Here is a 15,888-nt window from a genome sequence, read left to right on the forward strand (position 1 = left end):
TTCCCCAAAACATTCTGGAAGTTAGTCAACTGCAAATTACTATGCTACTATACCGTTCCCCCTCAGCTTACTCTGGGAAATGAGGGGGAATACTTCCCCATCTCTTTGCCAATTATACAACTACTTCTGATCTTCTTTAATCTGATTCAGTCCATTTCTTATTTATGGCCAGTGCCCTAAGAAAAAGAACATTTTGTGGTTGAGGATGACGACAATGTCACGCTGGAAATCCAAAAATAAGTTTTTACACACTTTATTGGGGCTCAGATTGAATACACATTTCACAAAACAAGTGGTGATCAAAATACATCAGGGTAAAAAAAGGGGGGGGGGGGGGGGGATTTACTCTTGAAATAAACCATTTAGATGAAGAAAAGGTGTGATTTTCCCATTTGTATTGCTTCATGATGTTTGATATGCTCCATTTATCTGGTATGAATACAGTGCGTACCGGTCAAAGGAGGACAGTTTATGATGGGGGGGTGGGGTGGGGGTGGCTGGCAGGAAGCACAGAAACGACAATTCACAGCGCTAATGCTAAAGGAGCACTTGTAATGACAGGAAATGTGGTGTCACAAAAGTAACAACATTACTATCTGTTGTCATCTAAATGCAAACAAACGGTATGGCCCTTCAACATATCAACCCATCACCATTTCTGTTATACCACACCCATGGATGAAAGAATGATTTAAAAAAATAAAATAAAAAAAATCCAGCAGAATTCACATGAGAACAGCAACAGCTTTTCAGTTTTTTTTTCCTGTTTGTGCCTTTGTAAATGTCGCCTTATGGTATGACTAAAAGAATCACCTGTTCACACAAGGCTTTCTAGAGTCTTCAAAGGGTGGTGATTGGACTCTTAAACAAATTTAGACATGTGATTTCTCAAAATGGTCACTAAAAATAATACACAGGACTAAAGCTTAATGAGCAGGATATCAAGTGTGCCAAAAGAACAGCAGAACAAACAATGGCCACATGCACTGTAATGTCAGTGTGCTTCCACCAAAATGCCAACTTCAGAAAGAGAGAGAAAACATTTCAAATTTATAGAATGATTGGGGGGGAAAAAACAAGCCAGAGTTGAGGTAAATCCAGGTGCCAGTATGGTACATATTTATATACACCAAAAAAATAAAATAAATCACAGCTTATTTTTCATTTTTGGTTTATTAAACAAATGTCAATTAAAAACTGAAGAAAATTTGCCTTAGTAAGGATCAGCTTATAGTGATAGCAGGAATACCAGAAGAGAGAAGGGAAAAAGGTAAGGCAGCAGTGATTGACAGACAAGGTTGAACTCTTGCTGAGGGAAATGTAAATGTGCCCAATTTTGCCGTTCACCTTGCTAAGTGATGATGATGATGAAGGGTTAATAAAGGACACTGGCTTTTCTGTTTTTTCCCCCACCCCCTTAAGCACCACAAACATAATACCCAAGAAATTGCATAAGAACCCTGGTATAAAGTAGAAACCATTCAGCAGCTGATAAAAAAGCAAGTTCATTTACAGTAGTGACATATTTTACATTATTATAATATTCTTCAAATAAATTAAATTAAATATACACTTTCCAGGTAGGAAATCAAAAATGACTTAGCTGGTACACTTTTCCGACATTCACTCCTCACTAAACACAAGAACCTTTCAGAAACAACCAAAATGGCTGCCTGGTTGTTTTTCCATGTCCCCGGACTAGCAAAAGCACGGCACAAAAAGCCTTTTTTATTGAAGAATGAAAAGATTTTCCTCAAGAAGCCATTTCCTTTAGCTGGAAGAAATAAATAAGAATATTTTTTAACGAGTACCATGTTAATTATTCAATTTAGCCAAAAATGTCCACAAACAGCTTAAGAAGATAGAAGAATACCACTTAATCTTCACCACAGTAGTTCTATAATGGTGAAGATGAAGTGTATGGCAACACTTCACTGAGCAAAGGAGGCTAATAAAGGAAAGAATTTTAATGTCCTGTGTAATTGACAAATCTGCATCTACAGTACTCACCCTGGATTTTTGTAACATTGACGGATGGTCTAGTCAAAGGCCATTTCTTGGCTTTTCCGTACACAGCGAGCCACCTTCCTCTTGAACTCCCCGTTGGGATCCTCCCTCCACTCTTTCTGCATAAAGGAAGTACAACCATTAGCTTATTAATCTCGGCTCCATAAGCTAAATCTCCAATAAAGCATAGTTATGAGCCGGTGAGGTTATTAACTTATTAATCAAATGCTACTGCATGACAGCATCGATATGGCCTGACTTCCTATGGTCAGCAGAGTAAAGATGCTAAAGACCTAGCTGTATTCTGGTGCATTACAGCAATAAAGAATATTTAAAACCATGACTCAGCAAATAAGGTGACTAAAACCACTTAAAAAGTGCCCCTGCCCCTGAGCCATTAGCACAAGCTCCCATTTACCACAAGTACAAGTATATACTACCCTGTGCACTTAATAAATGTACATAAAAGGGGATAAACCAAGACAACTGAGATTCATTTAAACACACACACACACACTTCCTGTAGCTTGGACCGAAATTGTTTAAGACAGCATCACTGGTAATTAATCAAAGTGGGATGTAGTGTGAAAGTTATGCCCAAGCAGTGGCATTAGCATGGGGGCCGGCCGTCTTACCGCAGCATCCACGTTAGCTGGCGAGTCACTGTTGGGGTCGGCCAGCATAGAGATTACACTGATCATGATGGTCTCCACTGTGTGGATGGGTAGCCACCGCTCCTCTGGTTTTTCATAACCAAACTTGTCCTCTCCCGGCTCATGCAGAATAGAGATGCAAACGTCGCCGTTCTTCGCCACTATGGAAGCAGATCAGCAAAGAGTCTTGCATCAACAGCTGGAGCAGCTGAGCCATAGGAAGCCATATTAGACAGCAGGCACCACTTTCATCTGTGCCCCACAAGCTAAAATGGTTTCTTGAGGGCTACTCTGGGAGCTAGCGTTACCTTCAGGATGCAGGTTTGATGAGGGGCTCAGCTGTTTCTTCAATCTATATTCATTTAATACATTATTCACTGATGCCACAGTTGCAGCTTGAGAAACATTCAGGCTGAAACCAGTATGATACAAAAACAAGTAGTCATCTTACCATTGGGATGCCAGATTTCAGTGATAAACTTCATCTTTGGAGGCCTCAGTGGATAATCATATGGAAAGGTCAGGTAGGCCTTAAAAAATCCCCCTTCACTAAAAAGGGAAGGAAAAAGTGATTAACAAAAAATTATTTCATCGCTTTTACCATCTACAGTACAAAAATATAATTCATTGGGGATTGAAGGCTGTTCTAGTACATTAAAGTTTGTTCAAATAACAATAAATAATAAACCTACAGGCAACTGGACATTCTGGGTTGGCAACATTCAAAACACCCAGCCACTTACAACAGTGTGTCCTGTGGGCCAATGATGACCACCTCCCATTTGTAGATATCATCATCGTCTATAAGGCCAGCTGAAAAGCCCTCCACAGGGTTCTTGTTAAGCTCTGAAATCAAAACATGCCACATAATAGAATATCATCTTACGGAGTGAAAGGAAACAAGCGAATGCACGCTGGTGGGATTAACAGGAAGAAAAGACCTTGATGAAACATCACAAATATACCTGATACAACATTTGTAAAATGCATTTTAAAAAGCAAAGTGAGAGAAAGCATAATAAAGGACAATTACTGTATAACAAAAATGTCAATGACTGGATTAAGCTGTTGGAAAAGTAAAGTCCATATATTTTTATGCCTGTTCCAACTCCACATAAGCAATGCATTCAAAAAAAATAAAACTTCAATTCCAAAATGGCTTCAAATTCCCAATAGAAATTAAACAGGAAAAAAAGAAGAAATTCTGATCCCAGCTGTAGATGTAGCAATTAATTATCTTAAATAATTCAAGCACACAATATTGACTGGGTCATTGAAACCTGGCTGGTCAATGTAATAAGGTGGTTTAAAGTGAATCGGATGCGACACAGAAATAACAGCATGAAAATGGAGAAGTGAGATGCGAGAAGAAAATCAGATTAAAAACCCAATGATTAGCCAGCCTGATGAATGCTGGAATTAGTGGCAGTCACTCTTCTACATTTTCAAAAATAAATGGACTAAAAAAAAAAAAAAAAAAAAAGCAACAATCCCATTTCCAGTGTTATCATTCATCTTGTACAGTCTCAATGGGAAGATATCAGGACTGTGTGTCCTCTGTCCCTCTTAAATTAAACCAAGATACTAAATTGATCTGCTATTAGCAGTCCATGACATTTCCAGCTTTCATTTAAAATGTGAGATCATCTGCAATGACTTTCCATTACAGATATATTGAGACCAATGCACTACAACACCATTGACAGCAAACTGCCAAACCATACCTCAAACCATTAAGCCTTGAGAACAGGGGAGAACAATGCTGAATGAATCAGTGTTTCACTAGTGACCATTTCAGACGGATGCTTGTTTGAATTTAGACAAATTGAGATGAGTGGAATTGTGGGAGTCCAGCCCCACTGAGCCTGACACTCAGTTAACACAGTTTTGTTTTATCAAGACTTTCAGATTACAGCCTGAAGTGGCCCAAATCCAATTTTTTTTGCCTACCTGTGACACAGATCTGACTTTTTATGAGCCGTGTGAACAAAAAAAATCTGACATTTTCATATATTTTGGCCACTTCCATACGTGGTCCTAGACCGGATACATATCTGATCTGTGGCCATGATACTGCTGTGAAATTCATGTGGTTCTTTCAATGTTACACTTCACTGCGCAGGTGCAGATCACCATTATCATCACTCCTTGGGCCTTCCTCCGCCTTCTCCCCATCATCTTCAATGGCTGATAAAGCATCATCCCACCTCCAAACCAAATAATCTTGATGAACGCTTGCACCGCTATTTTGTCCGTTTCCATGATGGACTGTTTCACTAACATTATGTTTTTTGTTGTTAATGCATGCACGTGGGTTTTTCCAGAAGTCTGTTCACATTTATGCCAGATATCGGTCACTAAACCTGAATGGTTTGGAACAGTCAATGCAAAAAGATTGGATCTGAGCAAAAAATTGTAATTGAGCATTAAGGCCTGTAATGTGAACTTAGCCTTCAAGTCTGACTGCCCACCAAAAGAGAACTGGAATCTGATGCACCAAGTCTTAAAAATGCATGACCTCAGAGGATGAAAGTGCAGTATTTCCCCAAGAGGAGTAGCATACTTCTAAAGCCATGTTCTTTTAATCTAGGAGACCTGTACTCTCTCCTAGGCAATTCACACTGCGATTGGTGGGAGGAATGGGGCACGTCATATTTATTCAAAGTTTTTTCCCCCCTTTCCCAACAGCCTTTTCCAGTTTCTCACTAGCACACACAATTTATGCAGATCAAGATGTTCCAGCTCAAAAACATGCTTTTATGATATAGCCTAACTATGCTGCACAACTATTATATACTGCAGTGGGGACCCATGGTGTAAGCTGGCTTTTGTTACAACACAACCATTATATTTACCAGTTAAGTCTGTTGAAAACGTTTAGGTTCTTTAATTTGTCCCTTAAATGTATCATAGAACTAGTTTCATTGGCTTCACTGATTGAACTTTTCGTTTTCACCAAATGGTTTAGTTTCGGAGACCAGGTGCCCGCTCAGCAATTACACCGCAGTTGATTTCACCTGTCACCCAATAAACACCTGAATCAATTCAAAATGTTATCGATACCTTTCTAAAATAATCATTTAGCGCATACAGCATATACCACATTACAGATAATTAAAGTATTAGCAGATCTGACTGATTACATACATCTCAGGTGTGAATACTGCAAATGTTAATTTATTCTAATTTATCCCGACACAATATGGCCGAACTAAAGTATCCCTCACTAGGCATTAAATGCCTAGGAACAATTTAGCTTGTTACAATTCCGAGGTTGCAATAGCGGTTGGACTGAAAACCAGCATACACAGTGGCGAACAACTTCTCAATTATACCTAGGTATATAATTACATCTTATGTTGAGGTAGCCATATCAAATATACTTTTATGCTAGCTTAATATTGTTTATACGAAAAGAAAACTATGGTAAATTGGCACATTAAATCTACGAGTGACAAGTGGCCATTAGCATTAGCTAGGCAACTCAATTGTTAATTAATTAGCTAACCTTAGGGCTGACAAGCGAAAACAGTTTAATTCCAGCATTACATAGCTAATGCTTTCTAGTTATCAATTTGTCAATGTAGTCCATTTCCTAACTAGGATCTGAAATTGGTTAACCTATTGGTTACACGAACTCTCCATCTGGTCGCTTAACGTTAGCTAACGTAGAGATAGGTTAGCTAGCAAACCAACGCTGCGTACATAAACCAGGTTTCCTGCATCAATGTAGCTAACATTATAGCTAATTATTCCTTTGTTCGTCAGCTAGCAACAAAGCAATCTTTCGTACAAATTCATCATTACAATAACAACACGTTGGTTTACCTGCAAGCCAAGTTAGCTAGTTTGCACGCCACATTCCATTATCTTGGTCCTTGCTTAGGCACAAGCTAGCTGGCCAGGAACCAACGTTTGCTAGCCAGTCAGCTGTATTTGGATAGCTCAGCAGTGTCGTTAACGTAGGTAGGCATTGACAGCTTAAGCATAAATTTGGCTAGCTAGCGTCACAGCACAATCCAATCATTTGCTGTCTAGCTTATTAGCTGGCTAACATTCGCTATCCAAATATGGGAATAACTACCTACTACCATGACTAGCCAAGAGGGGAAAGAATGGCTTGTTGGTCAGCTTACTTGCCAAGTGTATTGTATACACTCAAAACACAACAGAAAGTAGCCAGAGTACGACAATGAAGAAAAAGCTAGCTATCGATAGCTGGCTTGTTTAACACTCATGTAAACAAACAGCCGCGGTAGCTAACTATGACTGTTGCGCCGTAGCATGGCTAGCTACATTTAGCCAAGATCATTTAAGATTTAGAGCTCTTACCTGCTAGCTGTTTTCGAAGAAGCAGCGCTGATTGTTCAGTCATGGTACGTGAGCTTCAATAGAAAATAGACGTAGCTAGCTATCACTGAAAGAATACTGATAAACAAATAAAAAGGAAAGGAGATAGAACCCACCAATTGCCTTTCTTCGCTTCCCTGGCTGCCTCTGTGTCTGACACATTTAGGGCTCCTGGAGTGATTTAAGCTCATTTACAGCGCATGCGCACGGACGTGGGGTAGCCCTGACAAGTCTCCTGAATAGAAATTGAACAATAATAAAGAAGCGGCTGTGAATTTATCTGAATATAGACACATCATATTTGCATTTATCTTAAATTCTCTCTAAATGTATACAATTATTCATATTATCCGTTTTTTAATATTGCTTTCACCTAGGCTTGGGTGGCTAGCCAGCTACCCTGTTGGTAACTTTTATAAGACGCAAACAATCCCAGTTAAGGACCTACTTCAAGACCCGGAGGCGCCATATTTGATACAAATGTACAAATAGTATCTTGTCTGGTGGCGTAAGCTTCGTTACATAGCAATATTACAGTCGAAGATTGTTTTGTTATATTTCTTATTTCTTCAAATACGTAAAATAACAGAAATAGTAAAAGATGAATGTCATAGACCATGTTCGGGATATGGCGGCTGCAGGACTTCATTCGAACGTGCGGATAATAAGCAGCCTGTTACTGACGATGAGCAATAACAACCCGTACGTAGTCAACATTATTTATACAACTCGTTCGCTTGCTTTCTCTTCTTTCTGTTGTCTAATATTCGCTACAATATCATGCAGATACGCTGCCAACTGGAGTTAACTAACTAGTATTAACACACTCGTTGAAGCTAGCTAACCACCAGGTAGACGACTGTAGCTAACAGCTAGCTTGCATACGATCCCGATGGCATCAACTTTTTTTGTTTGTTTTGCTATTTGGATCCGTTCACTGTTTAATCTACTCTGCCGCAACTATTGTGAACCGTTATGTCTAATTCACCTCGCACATGGCATGTGCTCCATCTAATAAACGTCTATATTTCCTTGTCTTGCAGAGAACTGTTCTCCCCGTCTCAGAAGTACCAGCTACTGGTGTACCATGCAGACGCACTGTTTCACGACAAGGAGTACAGAAACGCAGGGTGCAAGTATAGGATGGCTCTGCAGCAGAAGAAGGTACTGAGTAAAACCTCCAAAGTGCGTCCTTCTACGGGGGGCACTGCGTCCTCGCTGCAGTCACAGGTATGTAGGCCCGCTACATGGCTTATTTGCCTGTACTCACGCTCTTATTCAGTTGTCAGGATACATCGTAATATGTTCTACGCTAACATGCCGTATAACAACGAATATTCGAAATGCAATGTTCTGTGTTTCTTGGACTTCCTTAAATGCACCCTCTGTTGGCTGCCTAATCAAATACGGAATCCCATTTATGTCAAATAATTAAGTATGCATCAATGTGGCAATATGAGTCCATACATTTAGAAATGATTCAACAGTTACAAAATGCCCAACCAATTATTATAAAATGTTATTTCTCCATACTCATTTTTGCAACCATATTGTTACATTTATTCTAATTTTTATTTCATAATTCGTTTTATTTTAAAATCACCTTTTTCAAAAGACTGATTTCATTTCATAATGTTTCATCTTTTTAGTTTCTGCAAGATGTCAGTCCTACTAAACCAAATGCGATTCATTTTATCTTGACGTCTATAGTACTGTATCATGGACATTTATATTATGATAATGGGAACTCATTAATAAAGAGAAATAAAAGCAGAGGAGTTTTTCAACTCTTGTGGCACCCCTCTTAAGTTGGACAAGTTTTGATTGTTGCCCTGAAATTACAACACATTGTTATTTAGGCAAGGATTATTTCGGATCATTTGGAAATTAAACCATTATAGTGTGCTCTAAAATATATTTTAACTTTATTGTTAGCAAGGTCAAAGTCTTTTGATAAATCAGCAAAAGATTTCACCTGAGAGTTTGCCTTGATCAGAGAAGGTGTCTTTCAGATATTGACATACTTGTCAAAATGTTCAAAGATCTGTGCTGTTGAGCAAAGAACAGAAATTGGTTGACAGTTGTTTCGGTCTGGAGTTTTCACCTGTGCCTTTAGGTCACCTGTTCTTATCCCGTGTGGTCAGTGATCAGTGGAAGGTTGAACAAATGTGCTAAAGGATACATCTGCTGGAAGCAATAATAAAAAAATATATATGTGTATATATATAATGCAGGTATGTATTTTGGCAAATGTGCAAGTTATGTGCGTGCTGTTGTGGCCTTCCAAAGTGAAATTAGGTTTTACGATTTACACATCTATGTTTGTGTTGTACTTATTTGTTTTTCCTGATACAATGCTCTTTGGATTAAACTAATTGCATTTTTGCCTGATTTTAGAGCCTTCCTTCCGAGATCGAAGTGAAGTACAAGATTGCCGAATGCTATACTATTCTGAAGCTGGACAGGGACGCCATCGCTGTGCTGGATGGGATCCCCTCCCGCCAGAGAACCCCCAAGGTCTGCATGGCTGATCTGTCTAAGCCACGCTTCATTGCTCTTTATGGTGTTCCTAACCCAAAATTATTGAGCACATTATTCACGTACAGTGCAGTTATTTTATTGAGCTATTCAACGGGAATAGTGGTGTGCAGTGAAATGCAGGTGTGGTTTTTCCCCCCCCCTCCTTTTGTAGATCAACATGATGCTGGCTAACCTGTACAGAAAGGCGGGTCAGGAGCGGTCTGCGGTGACCAGCTACAAAGAAGTCCTGAGGCAGTGCCCCCTGGCACTCGACGCCATAATTGGTATGGCGCTCAATTTCAGTGGCGGAGCTTAAACGAGCGTTTCCCTCCGTCTCTCAATGCCATGGGCTCCATGTTGGCGTCTCCTCAGTATTAGATGGTTCTTACTTGTGTCTGTTGCAGGCCTTCTCTCTCTGTCGGTGAAAGGAGCTGAAGTGGCGTCAATGACCATGGACGTGATTCAGAGCATTCCCAATCTGGACTGGCTCTCTGTGTGGATAAAGGCCTACGCTTTCATCCATGCTGGGGACAACCACAGAGCCATCAACACCATCTGGTGAGTAAACTAGCTCTGTAGCTCTGTGAGTAAACTGGCTCTGTGAGTAAACTAGCTCTGTAGCTCTGTGAGTAAACTGGCTCTGTGAGTAAACTAGCTCTGTAGCTCTGTGAGTAGTCTAGCTCTCACTGCTATTTGTTTGCTTTTCAGCCTGCAGGTTTGGTGCTTTTAGGTGCTTTTTGGTGCTTGCAGTCTTTTCTCATCTTAGGGCAACTCAAACCGGAATGCTTTTTTGGCCTTCTCTAGAAGTTGTCAAACCGATAAATTATGCAAACAGGCCATATAGTCCTTTGTCATTACTGTGTGGTCATGGTTTGTTTAATCTCCCTGAATAGCCCCTCCCTGTGAATAGCTGACTGTGGTACCCTTAATGGAATCGGTTCTTTACTGAGGGTGTTACTATTTATTTATTTATTAATGGTAAGAACTTTCTAGCCCATCAAGGAGGTTCTGTCAGAATTTAGAGTTCTGTTTGTTACTTGACTCATTCAGAACACAAAAAGTCTTTAAACGTTATCTTAAACATATTTACTCTGTAATACTACGTAGTGGAAATGCACTACAAGGTAAATGACACTACACTACTACTTCAGTTACTCACATTGGCCCTGTTACTGTGCTCAAAAACAAATCCAGTTTTAATTCTGTTGAAAAACCCCAAACTGAATTGGAGCTTATACCATGATATTGGCTCAACATAGCATAGTTTCCAAACTACCTTTGTCAGTCAGGCCACCTAGTAACCTAGCAACCAGCCAGTGTGGTTTATCAAGGTCAAATAAATGTATATATTACTGAAACTCACAGCATATAAAAATAAAGTATAGCAATACTGTAATGACATAATTCAGTTGTAATTTTGATACTGTTCTTGGAATTCTTTACTATATAAAATGGGAGGCACTCACATTTTGCATGACTTTTTCCTAAATTACCTTAACTGTTTGTCTGAATCTCTTGGGCAATGCACTTCTGAAACCATTGCCATAGGTTCTGGTATTTCTTTTTACAAAGTGCTGGAAAGAAAGCTGTGCTATTCGAAAAGTGTAAAGAGAGAAATTATCAACAGTTTGCATGTATTGCTTGATTGGGGTTTATCTTAATTTTATCCCATCATAATTTCCCCAGGGGGAAAGGCAAGCTGGGTATTGTAGTGCTCCTCAAATATTTTCTCCTACGTTTCCTGTATAGCTCACTGGAGAAGAAGTCTCTGCTGCGGGACAATGTGGATCTGCTGGTGAGCCTAGCAGACCTGTACTTCAGGGCAGGGGACACCAAGAACTCCATCCTAAAATTTGAGCAGGCCCAGATGCTGGATCCCTATCTGATCAAAGGTGAAAGTTTTCCCTGGATTACAGAACTACGGGGACAAAATGTTGTCGCCTTGCCAGAAATACACTGTGTTATAGACAGGCTTAGTTATGAGCTCATAAAACAGTCTGTTTAAAGTCTGTGGAAAGTTTTGATATAAATTATGTTGTGTTGGCCCAGTGGTTTCTGGCTGACTGCCTCAGTGTTTTCAGCCCTTTTGGGACTGTGCAGTAAAGGCAGTGAAGTGAGTGGGAACGTTGTGTGTATATGTGACTCGGTGATGACTTGGCTAATGGCTGCGCTGTTCACCAGGCATGGACGTGTACGGCTATCTGATGGCTCGCGAGGGGCACCTGGAGGACGTGGAGGTCCTGGGGGGGCGACTGTTCAACATCTCCGACCAGCACGCGGAACCCTGGGTTATCTCCGGGTGAGAGCGCTTCGCCACAGGGGCAGTGAAAAAGACAAGTCTGTTTTAGACCTCGTGTGGTAAACCTTCTGAAAGAAGGAAAGGGAACTAGAAATGACTTCCTGTGCATCTGTGCTCTCTCCCTTCAGCTGCCACAGCTTCTACAGCAAGCGCTACTCTCGCGCCCTCTACCTGGGCGCCAAGGCCATCCAGCTGAACAGCAACAGCGTTCAGGCGCTCCTCCTGAAGGGGGCAGCGCTGCGCAACATGGGCCGCGTGCAGGAGGCCATCATCCACTTCCGCGAGGCCATGCGCCTCGCCCCCTGCCGCCTCGACTGCTACGAAGGCAAGGCCCGGAGAGTGTTCCGTATACCATCCGTATCCATGTTCCGTATCCAACCCTGCCTGTGCCGAGGCTGGCTGTGGCACAGGGAACGCAGGCTGGGCATAATTGCCCGTTACGTTGCCCAGGGAGAGAGGGAGCATTATCAGATATGTATCAGATGTCTTTTGATTGATTCTGCTTGCACCAGCTGCAAATGAATTGAAGTGTATTTCTCCCAACGTAATGACTGCACATATCTAGCTGGTGCACTACGGAGTGAAAAGAAGCTCTGGCTGGCCATAAGCTCTTTGGAGGAGACTGAATGCTTAACTGCACTTCCTTGAACTGAGACGATGTTGCACTGTAAAAACATCCTCCCAAAAACGTTAGTTTAAAAAAAATAATAAAGTGGAAAATATGCCACGTTGTGCTTATCGTGGAACAGAACCGTTGAGCGTAGCAACCGCTGGAGCTAGGTTTACCTTAGCCTCTCCTTCATTCATGTTTCCCGCCTCCTTTCCTCCCCCAAGGGCTGATCGACTGCTACCTGGCCTCCAACGGGATCCGGGAGGCGATGGGGATGGCCAACAACATCTACAAGACGCTGGGCGCCAACGCCCAGACCCTGACCATCCTGGCCACGGTGTGCCTGGAGGACCCCATGACCCAGGAGAAGGCCAAGACCCTGCTGGACAAGGCGCTGGCGCAGAGGCCCGACTACATCAAGGCCGTGGTGAAGAAGGCCGAGCTGCTGAGTGAGTGGGCGCCGTGCGTGTTCTGGGATGTACCGGGCAAAACTGGGGAAATAGGCTGGGCCTACACTGCCCGACAGGCCTCTGAACCAGCTGGGTGAGTGGTCTGGTTGCAGTGTAAAGGCATACAATATGGCCTTTTTCACTTTGATAGATTAGGAAGGGCTGGTGTCACTGGAAATATATTTGTGCATTAATGGGGTCAGAGGCCTGGGAAGGGAGGTCATTTGGGTCCTAAACCAGCATTTCCCTGCTCTGGACCAGGAGGTACCTTGGGTCCACTGGTTCTGCTGTTAGGTCTTTGTAGGTTGGTGTGTTCTAACAGGAGCATACAAGTGTAAGTATGCCTGTCTGTTTATGTGAGCCCTTAATGAAACCACAAGCACACAGATGGGTTTTAAACTTCACTGATAAAGAGTAGGCCTAATTAGTTTTTCAGGTCGGCCCTAAACAGTACATTGAACAGCTAATTGGGCTTAAAGGAGACCTCTTTCCTGAATTTGTTCAGAGCATAGACTTCAACAGAAATGTATTGATTAAGATACGTTATGTTTATTGCCACAAACAACTCCTGCTATTAACTAAAGTAATTGTGCACATTTGGATCAGAAACAAAATGCATGATGAACAGTAAACAGTGCAGATGGTGTTTACTCATTTGGGGGGCAGGGTCTGCCCTGGTTGCTGCATGTATTTTATTTAGGAAATGGTATTCCTGTAGATGAAATAAACGTGTGTATAATCGTTTAATTTCTCTTTATAGGCCGAGAACAGAAATATGAGGAGGGAATTGCTTTGCTGCGACACGCTCTGGCCAATCAGAGCGACTGTGTGCTGCACAGGATGCTGGGAGATTTCCTGGTGGCTGTCAATGACTATCAAGAGGCAATGGACCAATACAGCATCGCACTCAGGTAACAAGCAGTGGGAATTTTCAGTATGTCATGTTTTTTTTTTTTTTAAGGCCAGGTCAATTTCCTTAAAGGGATCTTAAGCCTTGTTAGTTTTGACTCATTTAAATGAAGTGTTAATTAAAAAAAAAAATTGTTAGTCATGCATTTTATATAACTTCCCTGTTTAGAGGTTTATGGTTCCCTCTAGTGTTCACGTGTGGCAAGTATTTTAAGTCAGGGGTAGGCAATTCCAGTCCTGGAGGGCTAGTGTGTGCGCAGGTTTTAGTTTCCACCAATTACCCTGGCTAAATGAGCTAATTGGCTGTACACACCAACACTGGTTCACTTGTAGATTACATCACAGTAACACATTTCGTATAGGGACAGAACAGTGTTCGACTGGCACACGTGCTTATCAAGACAAAATGTCAAATGGCGTGAATGTTAGGGCTAATTCGGTAAGGCCAGAAGTTGGCGTGAGAGCCAGAAGCCGATATGGCCCTTGTTCCCCTCCTCTGATTTAAGCAGTTCATCCACGACCCTGATGAAAACGTAGTGTCCATACGCGTCGGTCTGTTTTATTGCCTCGTTCTAGCCCATTTGATAAAGGCTTTTCATCCATTTTTTCACTCAGAGACAGAGTGCCTCGGCCTTTTTTCTCGGTGTCACACTTTTACATTTATTCTCGTTCCAGAAACAGTTTTTTCTCATGGACTGCTGTTCAGCTTTTGTTCTCCTGCCTTACCAATGAGCACCTGTCGTTCCTAGATCCAAGCAGCGCTTCTTTTTCAGTTTTTTAATGAATATTTATCATGAATATTGAGCTATTTTTTCCCCACTGTGAATGCAGTGTGATTTGGTGATCCGGTTCTCTTCCCTTTCTGTGATTTCAGCCTGGACCCCAACGACCAGAAGTCCCTGGAGGGCATGCAGAAGATGGAGAAGGAGGAGAGCCCGACGGAGGCCACGGTGGAGGAGGACGGCGACGACATGGAGGGCAGCGGGGAGGACGGGGACCTGGAGGGGAGCGACAGCGAGGCGGCGCAGTGGGCCGACCAGGAGCAGTGGTTCGGCATGCAGTGACCCCTGCCCCCCCCCCCAGCTCCCGACGCGCGCCCCGGGGGCCTCTGGGGTACGGCGACGCGCTCCGCCCCCGCCGCGCTCGCCCGATCGAGCGGCGGGGATCTGAACCCCCTTTTCTATCCTTTCTGCGCTCGCCACACCCCCGAAAATCTGGTCTCGTCGGCGGGACCTGCACCCCAGGGAGAAGGGGCCCTGCTCAGGTGAGAGGGCGTGGCTGGGTGTGGCCCCAGCACCTCCTACCGGGGTGCGGGGGGGGGGGCTCCACTCGGTCTTGTGGACGGTGTAGGAGCTGGGCTCGGGCATTACACCTGCCGTGTGAGGACTGTGTACATGTCCAAACTGGGATGAGAGAGTTCACTGCAATACGCTTATTTTGCTGCTTTTGTCTTTCTTTTTTTTTCCCTTATGGGTGTTCTCTCTGCTCCCTCTTCCTGTACGACTGCAGTCTGTCATTAGTATTTAAGCTTTGCCTTATGAAATTTGTGAAACTGTATACATTCATATCGTTTTTCTGACTTGACTTCTTTGGCCTGCTTTATTCCCTAATCATGTAATGGTTTTGTTTAAATTTTTAATTCTCTTTTTTTGGGGGTGGGGATGGGGGGGTGGGAGAGACATAAATGTTGTGGGGGGAGGGGGGGTTTGTAATGAAGATGTTTATAACAAAGTGTAGTGTGCTGTATATATACATATATAACAATCTTGTGTAGTGTAGACAAAATAAATACAATCATGGCTGTAGTTCTTGTGTTCTGGCTGCAGTAGACAATTTTTTGGGCCTGTGGCAGTGGGTATGAATGAATTTCAGGACCATTTGGTGTTAGATTTTTTACTTTTTTGGAGCACGGTGAATATACAAAGGTGTGAAACAATCCCAGTGCGCTTCAAGTCAAGGTTTTGAGGGTGCAGGGAGTGTGAGAGGATAATGTTTACCCTTGTGACCGATGCTGGTCATGAAGCCTTTTCACCCTGTTGCAGTGGTGCCCAATCATATGCCATGGGAGGGCCAAGAGTATGCAGATTTTCA

General features: G+C 42.4%; 2 protein-coding genes across 3 annotated transcripts; one reads left to right on the top strand and one right to left on the bottom strand.

Annotated features, from left to right (window-relative positions):
* Nucleotides 1-237: 237 nt before the first annotated feature.
* Nucleotides 238-7,185, bottom strand: ube2g1b (ubiquitin-conjugating enzyme E2G 1b (UBC7 homolog, yeast)). 2 transcript variants are annotated; one of them, XM_035379757.1, is made up of 7 exons: nt 7,127-7,178; nt 6,993-7,045; nt 3,404-3,506; nt 3,112-3,209; nt 2,643-2,821; nt 2,011-2,126; nt 238-1,774 (listed from the first exon to the last, which is right to left on the bottom strand). In XM_035379757.1, the coding sequence occupies exons 2-6, from the start codon at nt 7,033-7,035 to the stop codon at nt 2,040-2,042; spliced, it is 510 nt and encodes a 169-aa protein (XP_035235648.1). In that variant the 5' UTR covers nt 7,036-7,045; nt 7,127-7,178; the 3' UTR covers nt 238-1,774; nt 2,011-2,039. The 2 variants fall into 2 exon arrangements, with proteins under 2 accessions (XP_035235648.1, XP_035235647.1); XM_035379756.1 differs by having other exon boundaries at nt 6,993-7,185.
* A 426-nt stretch (nt 7,186-7,611) lies between these two features.
* Nucleotides 7,612-15,602, top strand: anapc7 (anaphase promoting complex subunit 7). The gene is made up of 11 exons (XM_035379753.1): nt 7,612-7,712; nt 8,054-8,240; nt 9,408-9,527; nt 9,703-9,814; nt 9,935-10,088; nt 11,280-11,422; nt 11,712-11,829; nt 11,958-12,154; nt 12,664-12,888; nt 13,649-13,799; nt 14,672-15,602. Exons 1-11 carry the CDS (start codon nt 7,612-7,614, stop codon nt 14,859-14,861), a joined length of 1,698 nt encoding a protein of 565 aa, XP_035235644.1. The 3' UTR covers nt 14,862-15,602.
* The last annotated feature ends 286 nt before the right edge of the window (nt 15,603-15,888 follow it).

The sequence above is a fragment of the Anguilla anguilla genome, chromosome 10, assembly GCF_013347855.1.
Source record: "Anguilla anguilla isolate fAngAng1 chromosome 10, fAngAng1.pri, whole genome shotgun sequence".
Taxonomy (NCBI): Eukaryota; Metazoa; Chordata; class Actinopteri; order Anguilliformes; family Anguillidae; genus Anguilla; species Anguilla anguilla.